The 20483-nt window shown below is 40.2% G+C and overlaps 1 protein-coding gene across 9 annotated transcripts in view; it reads right to left on the bottom strand.

Moving 5' to 3' along the window:
* Positions 1–20483, bottom strand: part of MAGI2 (membrane associated guanylate kinase, WW and PDZ domain containing 2) — a 1106753-nt gene that overhangs the window by 58937 nt on the left and 1027333 nt on the right. For all 9 annotated transcript variants that reach the window (XM_065555069.1, XM_042859399.2, XM_065554827.1 and 6 more), the window contains 2 exons: positions 18302–18494; positions 12716–12964 (listed from right to left, as the gene is read on the bottom strand). In XM_065555069.1, coding sequence (XP_065411141.1) covers positions 12716–12964; positions 18302–18494 — 442 coding nt within the window. The remainder of the gene's footprint in view (positions 1–12715; positions 12965–18301; positions 18495–20483) is intronic.

The following is a 20483-nucleotide window of genomic DNA, read 5'->3' as shown; positions in this document are numbered from 1 at the left end:
TTTCCAGCAGATTGTGGGAAGTGATTATTCCCCTCTATTCGGCAGTGGTGAGGCCACATCTGGAGTATTGCATCCAGTTTTGGGCCCCCCGCAATAGAAAGGATGTGGACAAATTGGAGAGAGTCCAGCGGAGGGCAACAAAAATTATTAGGGGGTTGGGGCACATGACTTATGAGGAGAGGCTGAGGGAACTGGGCTTAGTTAGTCTACAGAAGAGAAGAGTGAGGGGGGATTTGATAGCAGCCTTCAACTACTTGAAGGGGGGTTCCAACGAGGATGGAGCTAGACTGTTCTCAGCGGTGGCAGATTACAGAACAAGAAGCAATGGTCTCAAGTTGCAGTGTGGGAGGTCTAGGAAACACTATTTCACTAGGAGGGTGGTGAAGCACTGGAATGGGTTACCTAGGGAGGTAGGGGCATCTCCATCCTTAGAGGTTTTTTAAGGCCTGGCTTGACAAAGCCCTGGCTGGGATGATTTAGTTGGGGTTGGTCCTGCTTTGAGCAGGCAGTTGGACTAGATGACCTCCTGAGGTCTCTTCCAACCCTAATCATCTATGATTCTATGATTTTTATGAACTTGGGTACTTGCAGAATGCACCGTTGCTTGGGAAATAAGTACTCATAGGGTGGCACTTTGTTTGAAACCTTTCTTTACATTAAAATCTAATGAATTATGAGTAACCACATTTTGTACAAAAATACAGAGTTTATTCTGCCACTGTTGCAGTTGCATAACTTCCACATGCGTATACTGATGGAAGACTAGATACCCAAAAGGAATAAAACAGCAAATTGACAGTGAAATAATTTACATTTATAAAGTACCTTGTCATCAAATCACTTCATAAACTATATACTACATCTACAATAATAATTTAACCCATGACTGAAATGCGGCCACCTCTGGCCTGGAATGCCACAGCTGTATCACATTACTAGAGCAATAGTAGTACACAACAGATCAGAAAGCGAAGCAGCCCCTTTGGGGAATTTAAGTAGGAAGAAAGTACTCGGACTATCCAGGCTGGAATTTGGCTAGAACACCCTGGCTAAAATTCCTGTGCTTGCCATTGCTAACCTAGAGATGATACTGTCAATACCACAGGGTCCCATAAAGCTATGCAGGGTCACTGGTTTGGTACTGATTCAGAGGAAAGAGTGCCTCTTATTGAATAACTAACACAACTTCACTAAGCTACTCCGTGTAGGTCTCCCATCCAAGCAGTAACCAGGCCTGATGCTGCTCAATTTATGAGACCATAGCTGGAGATAACAAGGCTACTGGACATGAGAAATAAGTCTAAATTGGGAGGGGAGAAGCAGAGGTGAGTTTGGTTTTTTTGATTAAAGGTTTACACACCATTGCAAAACTTTTACACTTAAGTGCTATGTATTGAATGGGAAAAAGTGACTTTCAGCAGCTGTTAGAAACAGTGTCCTGCCTAACAAGGTAGAAAAAAGGCAGTGAGAGTTCTGTTCTGATAATGTAATGCTTCTATCTTGATGCTTCTTTGGTACATTGTTTTGTCACCTGATATCCAGATGGGGAGGCTCTGTAAGATTCTCTCCAATATGTACCATTTAATTAAGCTTTGGTTAAAGTGCTATTTTTTTCTTGATTCACTTCTTGATAGTTACTTTTGTCCAAACAAAACAATTTGGAACCTGTGGCTTAAAAAAAAAGTGCACAAAACACTTTAGCAGGGGATGAATGTTTCCACTTGTCTTTGAAGTTCTTTACTAGTCTGTTCACCCCTTTGTATAAGGAATTAAGTGGAAGCAACTCTCCAAATATTTTTCTTTTGAACCACAGTGACTCTGTAGTCTGAGACACATTCTGAAGAGAGAATTCTGTCTTCTTATCTCTCATCATTGCAGCAGCCGGACTGTAATTCATATTTTGCAGATGTCCAAGCCTGCAGCAGTCATGGGGGAATATTGTGACACATGGTTTTAAGAGCCCCACTTTATTTTCATTCCCTTTGGATGTGGATGAATACATGCTCATCCCACTGTAAAGAGTGATAAAAGATCCTATGTAGCTTTCTTTTGAGGGTAAGTAACTTTATTTGTGTCATCAGATCCCACAGCGTATAACCTACATGGGTGAAAATTCATGCTGAAATATATGCTTTATATAGGTCAGTGTATGATTAATAGTTAGGAATATGTGAAATTAATGTAACAATAATGTATGAAATATGCTCGCTCTCTTCAGGTGGGTGTATTTTCCCCCCATTAATCTGAAGTCCTCTCAAAATGTGACAGTTGTTTCAAAGTGATAGTCGTGTTTAAGCTCTTCAGGTCTCGTTAATATGTTTGTTTATTTTTCAGACCACGCTGTTCCTCTACCTTCACTCAGTGGTGTTGAGCATCCAGGGCTCAATCCTGCAAGGTGATGCGTTTTTGGCTCTGATACAGTGACGCACTTCAGCACGTGCTTCACTGTGTGAGTAGTTCCATAGACTTCAATGGGACTACTCACATGGTTGAAGCTGTGTTGGACTGAATTGTGCTAGAGTGCTAATCAGTACCTTGCAGGAACTAGCCCTTAGATTTCACTCATCCTAACTAAACTCCCCCTGCAGTTTCAGTCTGATACTTTATTTTATTTCCTGAGCGAGGCCTCAATCCTGCAAAAGGATCCTAAACCACAGATCCTTAACCACCCCGCAGTGTCCCAATGATTTGGTCAGGGAATAGAGCGTGTGCCTGTAGACCTCTTTGTAGGGTAGCAGCTTTATGCTATTTTGCAGTGTTGCTCTATCCTGTTAAGCAACTGCCATGTTCTGTCCTAGAGGTGGCTGCAATTATCCTAATTTGCCAAGCACTTCAAAATGAAAGGAATTATGAAAAGTAAGATGATGTATTTTATCATATCATAAAATGAATAATCTTATTATAGCTAGTAAGGATTATTTGTTGAGTTTGATAGTTGTCCTTTTATTTTGGCTATTGCCATTTCTCTCTCTTAACTTCCTTTGCTCTAACTACCTTGCCCATTTGCTGCAGGTAACCCTCAGCAAAACAGGCTAATTCAACCAGACTTGGATTAGAAAAAAAGTTCAGTTTTCATTTTACAAATCTGTTATGGCAGAAAATTATTGCTTTTGGTGACATTGGCAGAAAATTGGCATTGTGAGATGCAGTTGCTGAAAGTCTGTAAAAGTTTAAGAAAATTGTAGTAACATAGGAAAATTACATAACCAAATAGGCAAACAATAAAACAAAGAATAAGCAGCTGGTACTTTAGATGTGGTACCATGCCAGCAACGAGGTTCCTATCAAACAAATCTCCCTTTAAAAATAAAGTCACATACTGTAATTAAGTGAACCATTACAAAATAGAACTAGTTCAGTGAACAAGACAAACTACAATTAGCAACTACATGCCTAGAGCAACCTACAATTTTTAATGTATTTACATTACATTCTATTTAGTGTCCGTGATAGAGGGTCTATCAAAAAGGGTTCTGAGTAAATACTAAATATCAAATACATTTGTAACCAGTAAAATATTAATAGTGCCAACTTAGCAGCTTTGCACAATTACTGTGAAAATTCACTACCCTGGGCACAAAATCCACCTACATGCCCTTTATCATGCTGATTGGGGTTAGTGAAAAAAATCATATTTTGCTGTCCCATTAAAAAAAATTGTCCACCCAGTGAGTGAAGCCTTAACCCCAGATCCCAAAGAGGAGGGGAAGCTTGCACTCTTACAGCATAGCAATCTTACAGAAGTGGATGCTGGCAAATGTGCTCACAAGGGACCTGACCTTTCTGCTGCCCCTTTTGTAAAACTCAGTGCCTGCTTGAAGACTTGACTCCTGGGAGCCTGCAGTGGGCCCATCCCCCCTCTTTGTGCCCCTGACTCCCATCCCCAAACAGGGAGACAGGGAGGAACCGCCCTAGGAAAGCTGCCCTCCTATACTCCTTAGCCTTTAATTACCTTGGCCAGTCATGGGGCTGGACCTCCTTCTTGGGATAATCCTTCTCCTCTATTGCATACCCTCTCTCCTCTGCCACCGCTGCCTCTTCCTGCTCCTCCAGCTTCTCTCCCCCCCGACTGCGCAGTGAGAGTCTGATAAGCGGCAAGCTGCGGCTATTGCCAGCAGGGTTCTGTGGTGCTGGATTCACAGCAAAAGCCACAGGTTGTGTGTTGCGCTCCAACTGCCCCCATGGATCCTGCTGGCACACTCTAGGTATCTAGAGTGCATTAATGCAGTCCAGCACGGTCCACATGTAGCTAGAATGCAACATGCAGCCTGTGGCTTGGGCAGTGAATCCAAAAGCATTTTAACCCCATTCAAATTTTCCATGGCTTGCCTACTATCAGACCCTCACTGTGCAGTCTCTGCATGTGCCACAGGGGCAGTGGAGAAGAAAGCCCCAGCAGCCACCCTATTTGCTGTGTTTGTTGGACCTGAGTGATGGTGAGTGACACACACATATTGTTTTACATATGTGTGTGTGCGCACATGCTTCAGCTTGCAAAATTAGTAGATTTAAACCCGAATTACTAATTTCATAATTACATTAAAATCAGGATGATTATGAAAAAATTAGAGAGGGTGGCATCTCTGCAATGGTTGCAGAATTTGTGAAGTTGGCCAATGAAGGGGTGCCTGAAGCATTTGCATTAGGAATACAATTTGGCCTAGGACCCACTGCTACACCAGTGCTCGATGTCTGTCCTGGCACAGTGTGATGACTAGCACCAACCATATTTAAGGAAAATCAAGATAGGGCTTGAATTCTGAATTTAGGAGTCAAAGGGATGGGACACATTTTTAACATAACACTGATTAAAAAGTGTGGAAGATCTGATTTAGTTAACTAATTTATTTACAGCTCTCTGTAAATGATTTTATTTTTAAAGACACTTAGTAATATTTCTATATTTTAAAGATAAAACTAGTCCAAAGCCAAGTTTTTGTACCTCTGCCACAAAAGATTTTTTTAAATTTCACGTTTTAGAAAGGGCAAAAAAAATCCAGGAGTTGGTTATACGCTATGATCCATATGCTTGCTTCAGCTTGATGTGCATATACAAGGCAAGAATAGACCCTTGGTGCTAAATAAAATGCTGCCTTTCCCTCTTCTCTTTCCATCTCTTGCTCTCTTTATAAACAAAAATAATTTCTCCTGACTCAGATTCACAAGAGCCATACTGAGCTCCAAGTAATTTCTCAGCATGCCCGCTAGAAACAGCTGAACATTACAAGCAGGTGTTACCAACAAGTAATGTTTCTCACATCTATACATGCAATGTTCTCTCATATCCTCTCTATTCCCCCCCGACAGTTGAAATAGCATTGTATAAAAAGCCACTAGGCTATTGTCTCACATTTTTTTCATGTACAATAGTTAAACATCAGAAGTGATCACATGAAGGGGAAAAAAATCAAACCTCTACTGTTTCTATTAAATCCTCTGGCAGATAATAACTTCTTGCAGTATTTTCTTAATGTAAATGGAAACAGAAACTAAACCAAGTAAATGAGCTCTCCTGAGCCAGCTGTCCTTTCTAATATGTTATACAGTTGATCACATGAATATTTATTGTGTCCTCAATTCGCTATAGGTGAGAGTTTTCATTCAACCAACAGGCCCCAGCATATCAGGTTTTAATTTGGAGACTATAATAAATGTAAAAATCTGTAATGTTATTTTTACTGAATTAACTTAAATTCAGTAACAACCCCATAATGCTTGCTGAACCTGTGCACAGAAGGCCTTGGCCTCCAACTTATCTTTTATTATTTCCTTGTTACTGCAAGTGAGGCTTCTTCATAAAGTTTCTTCAAATAAAAAAAGATCAGTTTGACTGGTATTTGGGTCTGTTGATCCCCCAAAGTCCTGTGATAGGCACGCTAAAAAAAGAGTGTAGCTATTGCAGAGCGGTCTCCTCACAATAAATCCCTCCCAAAAGGCCTATAGCTCTTAATTCTCCCTATTGTAAAGTGTGGGCAAAATTCTATACAAAAAATTGTGGAACCAACACATGCTGAATGTAATCAGTCACCCACTCCATTTTGTTGTCTTGGGCACTCCTGTTTTTCTGTGTATGTGTGTATTTGGGCTGCAAATTCTTCCAAGAATGGAGCTTGTTCATTCTCTGTAAAGCATCTAACATATTGATTTCTTTAGAAAGAGTTTCCAGTAAACTATGTGTGGACAATAAGTATTATTAACTATTTCCAGAGAAATTGGAGAAGTGGTGATGCTTGAGTCAACGTTACTGTGCCAGGCACAATTTTATGAGAATCAGCATAATTATAAAATGTAAATAATGATTCAGTACAGAATTACCAAAAACATTTTTGTAAAGAAAAGAATACGTAAAAAGGCCCTAAATGGGTTTTGTGATGGTTTTCTTATTCCAGTACAGCATCAAAGGAGTTGTCAGTGAAACATGAAGACATATCACTATGTGCCCATGACTATTAGATTTATAACACGTTTTAAAACAGACCCTAAATAAGAGACGACAGACAGAGGTCTCTGGTTTCTCACAAAATGCAGGCTTAACTGACACCTATAAAATCCAAGATAAGCTTCTGAATGACTACAGAAAACAGCATTATAAAAAAGTTTACTTCGGACTTAGAGTTTCTTTGAACTCCTTGGGGTTTTGAGATAAAGAACAGCGTTATTGACTGACTGATGAACCTGCGTGTGTGAGATCTGAGACTAAGCTTTGTGCCCCCACTTCACCTGTACTTCTTAGTGGGTAGCAAGGTGCCTCAGGATACAAACCGAGGAGAAAGATTCACCTCTGACAAATCTCCAAGCTTTTAAGAGAGCTGAAAATCTGAAGTGTAAGATGTCTATCTATCCCTGCCTGGATATCTTTGAAAACAGCAATGAAAACCACCTGCAATGTGATTACACAGTGGAACATACTTGTGATTTATGAGCAAAGAATCTAATTTTCCATTTCGATTTTTACTTATTTTAAGAGTTTATATTTTGGCTGGTTGTTTGCCTTTTAATCTGCAAAACTAGGTTTCTCTACATAGTTTGAAGCTAAAATTGGTTGTTCACGGCAAATGACAAACATACAAATTAAAAAAAATAATGAAACAATTTTAAAAGCTTAAGTGAGACAAAAGAGATTGCTAATGTTATTGGAAATTCTTCACTGTTATTCTCAGGCTTCATTGCTCCCCTGGCCATTCAATATCTTTGGAGCACAGAGCATGCAGAATGCTTCCCACACCACTTTCGTTAATATATGTGGGCCCAGTCCTGCAAACGTACAGATGACTAGTCCATTTGGAATGAGTGGGACTGCTCATGTGTGTGAGTTTGCAGGATCAGGATCTGTCAAGGAAACATTACCGTGTTTTGGTGAACTCCTGGGGGGTCAATGGGAGTTCTTCTATAGACTTCAGTGGAGCCAGGATTCCACCCTCTGTTTTTATCAGTATTTCTTTTTGGAAGTTGTTCATAATAAAATTAGAATCAGTATTTGTTAGTTGGTGGCTTTCAGTCTAAAATGAAAATGAGAAACCATATTTATGGTCTCCAAACATTTAACTGACAGGGAAAATGACACAGAATTGTTTGAAAAACTATTACTTCAGTTCACAGATTTTTGATTAATTACATTGGCTATCTTCCTAAGAATAAACAAAAATTATACTCTTTTTCTCCAGAGACTAGATTTTACAATTGAATAGAATTGATTAAAGATTTTCCACTGACACTGATTATTTTTTTTTGATGGAAAATGCTTCTTCAATTAAAAGGAAATTTTCACCAAAAGATTAAGATTTTGTAAAAAATGAGGTTTTTTTGACCAAAAAACAAAATCTTTTCAGTTTTAAAAAGAATGTTCAGTTTTCAGATGCAGAAAACTGAAAAAATATTAAGGTTTTGGGTTTTCAGGTTCTTGACCAAAATTAGAAAAAATGTCAACAAAAAGACACTTTAATTTTCATCTAAATTTTTCATGGGGCGGGGGAAGTATTTCCCACCCAGTTCCACGTGTAATGAACTTCACTTTAGATTTTGTAGACCTGAGAAATTGACTTGTTTGCATTCACCAAACAATGCTTTCAAGCTTCAGAAACTTCTAATTAAAGGGCAAATCCTGCCCGTAGCTTATGTGGCTAGGTACATCTCCCTAAGGAGAAGTGTACCGGTGTGGTTCTGCTGCTCTCTCGAGAAGTTTCTGGGGTTCTATGCAGGCAATGCACACTCCAGCATAATGTTGAGCTAAATGCTACTGGGGCTCTCTGTATAACAGCAGGAAGGACAAAGAGAAGGTCAGGTATAAGCGAAGTGACTGGCAGAGGGGCAGAATTGCTCCTAAGACTGGAATAGGCTCTACTGTCTTTTACCTGTCCTATGTACGAAGTACAGGAGTACTTGTGGCACCTTAGAGACTGACAAATTTATTAGAGCATAAGCTTTCGTGGACTACATCCGAAGAAGTGGGCTGTAGTCCACGAAAGCTTATGCTCTAATAAATTTGTTAGTCTCTAAGGTGCCACAAGTACTCCTGTTCTTTTTGCGGATACAGACTAACACGGCTGCTACTCTGAAACCTGTCCTATGTACATCTGTCCAGAGCCCAGCCTGGTCCTTTGAGCTCAGCACGGGTAAAGGATTTGCTCCTAGATAAATAGGTCAAACAGGGTTATTTGTTTATACATTTTTCATTTACCTGAATTTAAAACATGGCTGACTTTGTGAATTACTCTGCTTTGCCCCAGTGTAATCTCTTTCACTCTACCCTTGACATCCTGCCTCCAGTCCAGCTCTGTCCCCATCTAAGAATAGTGATATAGTGAAAGATAATCCTGCGCTGAATTAAATAACATTCCAAGCAATGATTTGCCAAAGAAGAGAGAGAAAGAGAAAATTTCTATGATTTTCACTGCATAGAAGAAATGTGCCATGACTGCTGGGTGTTTTAGCAAGTACCAACTTGTCCAAGAATATACTCAGGACAGGTCTAAAGATTGCCCGGAAACTATATAATAACAATTCTGTTCCTGAATTAAGGCTATATCCTGCCCTCCTTCTGTGCAGAGATCAAGAGTAGAAAATAGTCCTTAGAGCATTTGATTGATTTCTACAAAACAAAGATACGGCTGGGAAACAAACAGCACCAAAGATCATTCTTATAAAGATTTTCATGAGAAAATGCAACTCAGATTATAAACTGCTTGGAACAAGAACCATAGGTCTGATTCTGGGGTACACTGGTCCCTTCATGACACCTTGCTGAGGCAAAGGGTCTGTAACGTAGACCTAACTGGCTATACAGGAACAGCATAGTGGGAATCCTCCCTTGAGCCCTCATCATAAGGGATGTGACTGGGGAAAAGGGATTTGACTGGAGCAGCTCTGGCTATTTCTGGTGCTAGAATGGTCCTGTAGGGCCCTGGGCAGCTAGATATAAATGACAAAAGCCTTCACATTCTTCTAATTTACGCTGGTCCCAGAATTAGGGAGCAGCAAAGGTGCCATAAAGCCATCTCTTCCTCACTGTCCTTGGGTCCTGTCCCAAATGCGAGACCTGAGAATCAGGGCCCATAGGCCCAACACCTGTGGCACTGGAATAATAATAATAATAAACACCATCATCACAAAATTAATAATTAATAACATGTGCTGCATTGTTATAGATAAGGTTACAATCTATTTGATCAATTTACAATAGAATGGCACTTAAAACTCACACTACTACATATGACCAAGTAGTTGTTCTTCCAGGATCTACAGTAATTTGTTTGTTGTACAACAGAATTTTAACTGGGAATTAAGACTAAGGAGAATGTTAGCATTGCACTATTAATGTTACACTTCCAAATGGTGAAACCTTATAGTCCAGTCTGGCAGAGTGAAGGAAAAAATAAAGAGAAAACCATAATTAAATGTAGAAAATATTCAGTCCCTCTATCACCCTGATGGTTATGCCCAATGAGACTATTCCTTGGATTGTTCTTTTTCTAGGCACTGACTCTCCCAATTAACCATAAAACACAGCACTTTATTTGAAAGAATAAAACTAGAGGCAATGACTATTTGACACTACAGACTATTCCCTTCCTGACCTATTTCACTGAAGGGTTTTAATTCTATCTTGGTTGGCTTAAAATGAATACATTAACATTTTTACTGCATACATTTAAATATTGATCCAAGCCATGCTTTGTGTAATACCGTGGTATATCATCTAGTTAATACTTTCATACTGTTAGTACGCTTTGCGCTCTTGCTCAAACCCATTAATCACTTTGTCCGAATAAATATGTGGTGTAAAAAATGGATGGTTGCTAATGCTTCCCTATTAAAATTTTAGTGGATCTAAATGATTGGTAACCTGCTTCCATTACTGATTGGAGTGTTATCTTGTATCCTTTTCAGTTTGTTTATTTTACCACAGTTTCAAGATCCTTTACTTAATCTGAGCATTGAAAGGGATTATTTCTCTTCATTTTATCACTATGACAAACTTGTGACACTTTTTTTTAAATGGACATGATCTGGGAACTGCTCAAGTTCACAGAGGTTTGATACACTTACTGTTTTAATGAATTAATTTCTCATCTCAACATCTGACCCTCCTCTTCATCTACTCTTGAAGCACTTCAATTAATGCTAAATTTCCAGTAGCTACACATTTTTGTTCTAGGGAATTTGATCACTTTGACTCTGCTCTTTACTGTCTCCTGAAGGGTTGCATTTGAAATATTTCTCACTGCACTTCTGAGACTACCTTTTAATTAATTCTTTATAATTAAAAATGTATTGTAATTAACTGTGTAGTATATATGCATATTAGTGCCCTCTACTAGAGAGAATCACGACCACGCTACTGTGGGTCATACACCCTATTACCTACAGGAAATTTTCCATTAACTCCAGTGACTAGTGACCTGGGTTTTGGAACAGGAGTATTGTTTTTTCCCATCTGCCACCATGAAGTTCCTGTTAGCCATGATGTACAGCAAAGTGATAACTATGGAGTCATACCTGGCTGACTGGCTATTGTTTTGTTACAGTATTAATTTTGAGGATCCTACTGAATTTAACAAAAAAGTTCATTTGAGATAGTATGAAGAATGTTATAAATGCTTGACCATAAAATGTTGTGAATATACTTTGCACAATCACTTTCCATTGTGAGATTATAGGACTCTTCCCAGTACTTTTTTTACTTGCATTTATTTTATCAGATTGATACAGATAAATACATTGGAAGGGCTCAAAAAGGGGGAACTGTCATTAATTTTCTCAGAAAACAGTTTTGGCAAGTGGGGGAAAAAGCAGTTCAAATGGTCTTTTTGGACACAGGGAAAGGGCTCAGTTTAGTCTGCAACCCGCAAACTAGGTAGCAAATATTCTCATGGGGCTTGATTTTTAGAAGTATTGAGAATCCACAACTTCACTTGAAGTCCGTGGAAGCTACAGATTCTGATTACCTAGGAAAGTGAGATCCTGCCAGGGGCTTTTGGCATACAAGGGCATAATGTTAAGTCATCACCACAGAAGTTGGAGCAGAAGTTGAGCTATTATCACTAATGGTCTGATTCTGCCACCCTTTTCACACTGAGTAGTTCCATTGATTACAGAAATCAGCCCCTCCTTATCTCTCTCCACCACAAAGCATTCCAGTAGCTTGAGCAATGTCCTATTAGGCAGGTTCAGTAAAGTGTACGTGAAGAGTCCATTTTATTGCATGTGTCCTATGCTTTGTATCTAGCCTTAATAAATGTTATCGTTATAACTCTATGACGCTACATTGTATTAATAACAATAGGGCCAGATTCTCAGATGGAGTGAATTGGTATAACTCTGGATCTATGGTAATTGACATTTGATAAGAATCTGTCCCATAATAGTTAACTTTTATATTAATAAGAGGTATCCTTTCAGGGTGGCCCTGGGAGGGATAGAGCTCTTTGAATCCTATTAGTTAGGCAGATAAGTGAGTGTTTGAGACAAAGTTGTTCTCCATGTCCACTGAAGGCAGGACAGGAAGTAATGGGCTTAATCTGCAGTAAAGGAGATTTAGGTTTAAGTTCTGGAATAGGTTTCCAAGGGAGGGTGAGGAATCACATTGGAAATTTTTAAGAACAGGTTAGCAAACACCTGTCAGGGATGGTCCAGGTATGCTTGGGCCTGCCTCAGGGCAGAGGGCTGGACTTGGTGTCTTCTCAAGGTCATTTCCATCCCTACATTTCTATGACTCTTAACCCCAAAAGACGGAATAACCTTTCTTCCTATGCATAACACGTCAGGGAGACTGTTCCCCAGGGAAGCAACTTTGAGTGTCTCTTAGGGTTTGTCTACACTACCTCTTAAGTTGATATAACTTACGTAGCTTACGGGTGTGAGAAAAGCAGCCCCCTGAGTGACGTAAGTTACATGGACTTAAAACGGTGTCTACACCACGCTATGTCGGCAGGACATGTTCTCCCTCTGACGTAGCCTACGTCTCTCGCTGAGGCGAAGTAATTATGTTGACGGGAAAGCAGTCTCCTGTCGACATACCGCAGCTTCCCCAGATGTGCTACATTGGTGGAGCTCCATCGATGCAGCTGCGCCGAGGTAGCGAGGTAGCGAAGACAAGCCCTAGAACTTCAGGCTGTGTTGCCAGACAAATGATGAACATATATGGGATTAGGTGTCTGATTTTTTCACTACATGCAAACTTGAAGAAACAAGAGGTGGTAAGTAGGACTTTACTTACTTATTGTAGATCCAGATTCAGGCCTGTTCAAAGAGCTGATGATAACAAAGCCAAACCCTTCATTCTCTTTCCGGTGGATGACAACGTCACTGGTTTGTAAGCTGTGTGAAGTAAAGCCCTCTGGTGGTGTAGCATTACTACTAGATGCAGCATGATTACTGTTAGCATAAGCAGCATAGTCACTTCTAGGAGAACTGTGGTGTGTAGACACTGAACCTGGACTTCTGCCATTTTCTGGGCAAGGGTCTCCTAAAATATAAATCATATAAGTATTACAGTTTAACTTGTTTAGTGACTTTATCAGTTACTGTACCTTTGCTAATGCAACATGAATACAACTGACTGTTTATACTAAAGAAAGGAAACATAACAGATGTGAAAGAACTGGAATCTACCTGATTATGCAAAGTATTCAAGGGAAATCAGATAAAGCAAACATAAACACAAACTCCTATTCTGCTCCACAGAGAAGAGAGGAATCTGTTGTAAGAAACAATACAAAGCTGTACAGCAAAGAAAGTAAATAAGAACTATTCAATTAGCTGATCTGTCATCTAGGGGAAAAATTGGCTGTCTAATCCAATACTAAATTATTTTGTCTTCGGATTAAAAGAATTTAAGCAAGCAGATAATACAGAGTAATTTGGATTAGCTTTATAATTTTCCTCTTATAAACTGATTAGCATACTCAAAAGATGTTTAAGGAATGGAGGAGCAATACAATGAAAAATAATCACAACTAATTATTCTGTTGCTGCCTCCATAGTTGCAATGCTCATTTAGAAGTTTTAAAGATGCTCTTACATGCAGAGTTAAAAGGATCAAAAGTGCAAATGAAGTCCATTAACCTTTCAGCTATTGCTTTATAGTTTGTAAAAGCAGAGAGGAAGAGAAATTTTGCGTGATTAAGCACTTCCTCATACAAACATTGCTGGCAGTCAGTAACTGTAAATAATTAAGTGACGCTTGTACATGGAAAAAATGTACCTGTATTCATTGCAGACCTTTTGTTTCAGATGAATCATACCTTTCACAGTTTAAATATAGTAGTTTCAGATAAATATACAATGAATGTTTTCTGTCCCTAGCAGTAATGGTGGTGCAGTCATACTACAAAATATCTGACAAGCTTCACATTACACCCCCGCCCCCCAAGTGAGTTTACAAGTTAAAACTTCCAAGTCTGAAATCTATTTTCTGAATAAAATAAGGATCCAAGGACAAGCTGTTATTTTCTCAGGCAGGTAAGTGTGTCCTTTAACAGTCCTTGTGCAACTTTGAAATAGAGTGATTAGGGAGAGTAATGAGGAAGAAAACCAAACAATTATTGTGCCACTACATTAGAATACCAATCTCCAAGAGTTATTGGACCCAATCTGCAACTAAATGCCATAGTCAAAGACAAGAGAGAGCATATTTTCTGGCTGTCATGTTTTAGAAGGTTGACTCTGTATATGTATACTGTGTATGTCAGTATGGCTGCAACAAAAAGAAAATGATTTTACCGCCCTGCATTATCAGGAGCAGGCTTTGTTATAAATGAATGCCAGAGATTCCCATTAACTACACAAAAAGTATAAAAACGGAGGAAGAGCAAATTTTAGATGGCTATTTGATTTTCTTCTTTTTATTCTGAAACATATTCATCAGAATTTTTTTTTGCTTGCTCTGCATGCAAAGAAATGGCATTTTAATATCTATTTCCTCTGAAACATCACTTTTTTATAACCAAGCAGGTTTCATAGCTCAAGTTTGGTAATTCTTTACCTCAGTTTTTGAGAAAGAGGACATCTAAGATTCTGAGGCAGAGCTGTGCAAAATAGTCACATCAAATCTCAAGCCCATTTGGATGACATTTCCTAACCCCAGCCCGTGCTAGCAAATGGTTTGTGCGGATGGGCTGAGGTTGTCTGCCCATTTCAGAAGCGGGTTAACCTCATTTCTATTGCACCTCCTAGCAAAATCCTTGAAAACACAGAAGGAAGTAAGGGTGTGTGATGGCCTTGAAACTTGGAGGTGAGGGGTTCCCCTTGGAGGCTAGCATTTTTCTAAAACCTGTGAACCAAACTGCTGGGCTCTGTTTGAAACCTGAACTCAGCCCTAGTCTTGACTCTGTAGCTTGAGAGTGTGTGTATTGGGACCATCTGAAGATGTCTTTTCTTCCTAAGGCCTTTCCTCTATGTTTGATACATTTATTCACCCAATATTGCCTAAGACTTGTTCTTTTTTCACTCTTTATTGTCCTTTTCTTTTTTGTTTTTGTAGAGGAGGGCAAGCTTTCTAATCACTTCTATGCCTGATTTCCACAACCCCAAAGTCATTCACAGTCAGGATATGAACAGATCAACCCAAGAAAGTACAAACATATGTGTAAATGTCAATATTTTAAAATACCACATCCAAAATTAACCTTTCCTTTGTTATGTAAGAGTCCACCTTTTTTTTTTTAAAGAATGATTTCTTTCTATGGTTTTCTTTTGCAAAATTTAGTTTTCTTTACATTTTACCTGCACATTTCTGACTGTTGCTTATATAACGAATATTTTCACTATGGAAAGTTAGGGCATATTCTCCTCTCAGTCAAGCTGGTATAGCACTCTTGACAATAATGAAATTGCATTAGTTTAATTTAGATGAGAATCTGATCCATTGCATAGAAAAAAGAATAGAAAAATCACACTAACTTGAAATTGGATATATAGTAAATTAGGTTCTAATTCTACAAGTTACATGTGGGTAGACTATTATTCCTGCATGTTATAACATGCAGGATCATGACCTTAATGTTTGCATCAATATGAAAACAAAGAATAACAAAACTGCAAGACTAGTAAAAATTGCAGGAAAAATGTTTCTGCAAATCTAGTATTTACTGTAAAAATTTTTTAACAGCAATATAAGGAAACACCAAGTTCTCCATATTGCACATACTCAGAACTGAGAACTTCATTTTAACCCTATCAGCCGTAGGTGAGGATGTATGCCAGTACCTTTGTACTGATTTTGTATTTTTCAGCTCATGTAAATAATGCTACATTTTTGTTTAAAGACAACATTCAATACATCACATCAATCTAAACACTTGTACAGCTTCATAAGCAGTTAAACAATGAGTCATACATTATATTTCTCAGTGTGTCCCTATCAAGGCTAAAGAATAATTCAGGATGTTTTACTAGCTTGATTCAATTTCCATGTCAGGAGTCCTAAGTGACTAATAGAAACTCTTAAAAGTTCCTTACATAATGTAAGGCAAGCAGCCACCAAAGGATGATAACTACGCTGTCTGTACTAACTCCTGTAATTATTATTCTTGCCCACAGTTCAGTTTCCATAGAGGCTGATAAAATCTATTAACTCTTAGGAAACTAATGAATCCCCACGTGTTCAATATTTTACCTTGGTAACTGGCCATTTTCCTAGGGTTTGGGGAGCTCCTAGGGGGCGTTGAGCCAGGTTGGAGGGAAGATTTCTGGCTGCAGGATTCTAGAGTCGTTAACAGAAGAAAGTCAGTCCCAAGATAGGGAAGATTGACAGTGACCTGACAGCGTGCCAGAGATGGGAAATGGGGACTACGAACAACAATAAGTGGGTTAGGAGCATGAGGTTGCTGACCTGCTGGGGTGGGCAGGGAGGGGAAGGCAAAGGCCAAGGAGATAGAGCAGGGAAAGAGGAAGGGCTCTTGGTGGATGGAGAGGGAGAAGACAGAAAGGGCTGATGACATGTTTACTAATTTCTGATCCCTCATTAAAGTGCCCTAATGATGAGCCTGTTCTAAGGGTTATATGAGATTATTAAACTTCATTCACATGAGCAAAGAGTTTAACTGAATGAAAACAGATTCACTCATTAAAAACTCTTGTTAAATAGATGCTGCCAAGAGATAATTAAAAAAAGTCTCCTTCTCTGTGTTATCAATAACTCCTTAGATCATGGGGGGGCCAACCTGAGCCTGAGAAGGAGCCAGAATTTACCAATGTACATTGCCAAAGAGCCACAGTATGTCAGCAGCCCCCCATGAGCTTGCACCCCCTGCTCCCAGTGCCTCCCACCCACCGGCAGCCCCTCCGATCAGCGCCTCCCCCTCATTCCCTGCACCTCCTGATCAACAGTTTTGTGGTGTGTGGGAGGCTATGGGGGGAGGTGAAGGAGCGAGGGCACGGCAGGCTCAGGGGAGGGGGCAAGAAGGGGTGGAGTGGGGGCACGGTCTGTGGCAGAGCCAGGGGTTGAGCAATGGACACCCCCTGGCACATTGGAAAGTTGGTGCCTGTAGCTCCAGCCCCAGAGTCGGTGCCTATACAAGGAGCCGCATATTAACTCCTGAGCCACAGGTTGGCCACCCCTGCCTTAGATGGTCAAGACTGAAAGAATTTAAAATGTTTCATTTGCTCTATGCAGTGTTGTTGTAGCTGTGTCAGTCCCAGGATATTATAAAGACAAAGTGGGGGAGGTAAAATAAATAAAAAAATAAAAATAAATAATATCTTTTATTGGACTAACTTCTGTTGGTGAGAGAGACAAGCTTTTGAGCTACTCTCTCAGGGTAAATCTTCACTTCACCCGATCCGGCGGGTAGTAATCGATCTATCGGGGATTGATTTATCATGTCTTGTCTAGACGTGATAAATCAATCCCCGAATGCGCTCCCCATCGACTCCGGAACTCCACCAGAGCGAGAGGCGGAAGCGGAGTCGACGGGGGAGCCGCAACCGTCAATCCTGCGCCGTGAGGACACGAGGTAAATCGATCTAAGATACGTCGATTTCAGCTACGCTATTCTCGTAGCTGAAGTTGCGTATCTTAGATCGATCCCCCCCCCCAGTGTAGACCAGCCATTAGTACCTTTCCTAGACCTGAAGACGAGCTCTGTGTATCTCGAAAACTCATCTCTCTCACCAACAGAAGTTGGTCACATAAAAGGTATTACCTCACCCATCTTTTCTCTCTAATTTGCTTTACACTATTCATTCTGTTCGTTTATCTTCTGCACTTTCTGCTTGGAAAGGGAAACCAGATTGCCCTGTTTCTAGTCATTATTTATATAGCACTAAAAGACTTGAGATGGCTTCCTTTGAAGTCAGTGGCAAAACTCCCATTAACTTCAATGGCAGCAGGACTGGGCTCAGAACATGTCAAAGCAACAGAAGGAATTCCTGCTCTAAAGAGCTTATAATCTGCAAGCCTTTTCCTGCTTGCTTTACTCACACCAATGACTTCAATGAGATCACTCAGATGAGCAATACGGGCACCCTTTGTCCTAAAATGGCACAAGTAGGGACAATACAGGAGAACACAGTATGGAACAAACACAGAGTCACTCATGATCATTACAGCAGGATTGTCACTGTTACTTCCTGGTTCTCTAGGAAACAGGCACAACACTGCAATGTTTGCCTCACAAACACTGCCAGGGAATGTTGAAGGACAAATGTTTTCCAAGTCTTAATTCTTTAAATAATAAAAAAATAATAAAGTTAGTTTTTGTTCAAACTTTTTCTTTTTAAAAAAAGCATTACCTAAATTACCGCCCGCTTTATTGACAGCCCTTGGTTAGTTTTTCCACATTTCCCTTTTTTATTAACATACCTATAGATAGCACCTTTCTTCTCACAGTAAGATTCACTTGCCCATTTCGGGCTGCATTATGCATGAGATCAATCACATATCGGTGGGTTTTGCCAGCCACTGGGATCCCATCTACATACACCAACTCATCACCAGGATGTAGACGACCATCTCTGTCTGCAGAGCCCATTGCAATTACTGCTCCAATCAGAATCTAGATAGTGAAACAAATGGGAATGTTAAATATATTCAGGGTATTGCGGGTGGTTCACTGGATAGCATTTTTTCACTTTCAGTTAAAATTTAATTAATGCTCCCACAAGGCATTGGGTGGCACTGTGCTACTGCTCTTTAAATGAGAACCGAAACCCTGATCACTCAGGATCATTTAAAGATGCCATTCTGTTTTCCACAAGAGATGGGGTGATAAACCTGAGAATTCTAGCATTACTGCAACATTGGCCAACTACACTTTAAATCTTTAAATCAAGATTGTATGTCTAAGGGCTTGTCTATACTTACGGCTATATTGGCATTGCTGTGATCGATACAGTGGTGTTGATTTAGCAGGTCTGGTGAAGACCCGCTAAGTCGATGGCAGAGCGCTCTCCTGTCGACTCCTGTACTCCACCTCCCCAAGAAGAGTAAGGGAAGTCAGCGGGAGAGCATCTCCTGTTGACACAGTGCAGTTTAGACGCTGCGGTAAGTGGATCTAGCTACGTCAACTTCAGTCACATAACTGAAGTAGCGTAACTTAGATTGATTTACCGCAGTAGCGTAAACAAGGCCTAAGAGAGCTACTCTAGTTTGACAACAAGCTATTGGGTTTGATGCAGGAATTACTGGGTGAAGTTCTATGATCTGAGTTGTGCAGGAAGTCAGACTAGATCAGTGGTCCCCAATGTGGTGCCCGTGGGCGCCATGGCGCCCGCTGGGGCATCTATGTGCACCCGCCTACTGACAAGGGAGCGCCCTGCCACCTAGGAGTGCGGCCGCCAGTCAAACAGCCACTGAAATAACACCAAGAAGCGGCAACATCAAGAAGCGTTGCTGCCGAAATGCCGCTGCTTCTCGGAGGCATTTCGGCGGCGACGCCTCTTCATGAAGCTGCTTCTTGGCGGTGACGCTTCGTGGCGTTGGCGCTTCTCGGCAGCATTTTGGCGGCGATGCTTCTTGATGACACTGCTTCTCGGCAGCATTTCGGCGGCTGCTTGTCCGGCGGCCGCGCTCTTCGGCAGGTAGTCGTCCGGCGCCCGCCACACTGAAAGGTTGGGGACCACTGGACTAGATGAACATAATGGTTGCTTTGGGCCATCTAATCTGTGAATCCATATTCTGTCCACCTATGTTCCCTGACTGCTGTGTTCTATAAAATAGTTTGATATATTTAATCTCAAAGGTGTTTACCTGAATTTCAGTAGTGAGTTGAAATGATCCCTAGTTAGCAAACTACTTTGGGATCCTTTGGTAAGAAAGTTGCTGTATCAGGCATTTCTGCTGATAAAAAACAGTTAAGGAGTAACTGATTGGCAAAAAGAGAAGAAGAGGACAAATGTCAATTTTTTCTGTGCAGATGGAGTTTTTAGATGGAGGACATGCTCAAATGTACATTTAAAATCAACTTGTTTTAGACAGATAAACCCAGTAAAAAGGAACATTAAAGGTTTCTAATGAATTTTTCCAGACATATATTTTTTTCCATGACATATCTGGGATAAAAATCAAGGTTAAATCAAACAAAACCTGAATTCCCTGAAAAGATTTGTATGTTTAAATTATTCACAAAGTTATTTCCTGATTTTCCTTTCTTTCGTGTAGGTTTTTGGTAAACAAAGAATGATGGGTTCAGATGGAAAAGTTGTCATGTGAGGTATCTGCTTAAGAATTAACACAGCCTGAGGCTGTATTAACTCTTGAGCAGTGCCCTCTTTAGGTAATAAGGGAGAGAAGCCAGCAAGGGAACTTGTAAACATGAAGAACAGCTGCAAGGGGCAGAAGATGGTGCAGAGGCATAGGATATATGTGTCTATATGGGTGGTCTTGGCCTCTGATGGGTACACAGAGGTCTGAAGGGGCCTGGAAGCAAACCTCTGCAAACCTAATGGAAGAGCTTTCAGAGGAAACTTCATGTGGGGAACTTTGCAGAATTGTCCTCTCTCTCTCTGGCCTTCCCCTGGTACAATCTTTTGCTTCCAAAATGTAA

This window comes from Chrysemys picta, chromosome 1 (genome assembly GCF_011386835.1).
Source record: "Chrysemys picta bellii isolate R12L10 chromosome 1, ASM1138683v2, whole genome shotgun sequence".
NCBI classification, from domain to species: Eukaryota; Metazoa; Chordata; order Testudines; family Emydidae; genus Chrysemys; species Chrysemys picta.
This window is presented reverse-complemented; position numbering and strand designations above follow the sequence as displayed.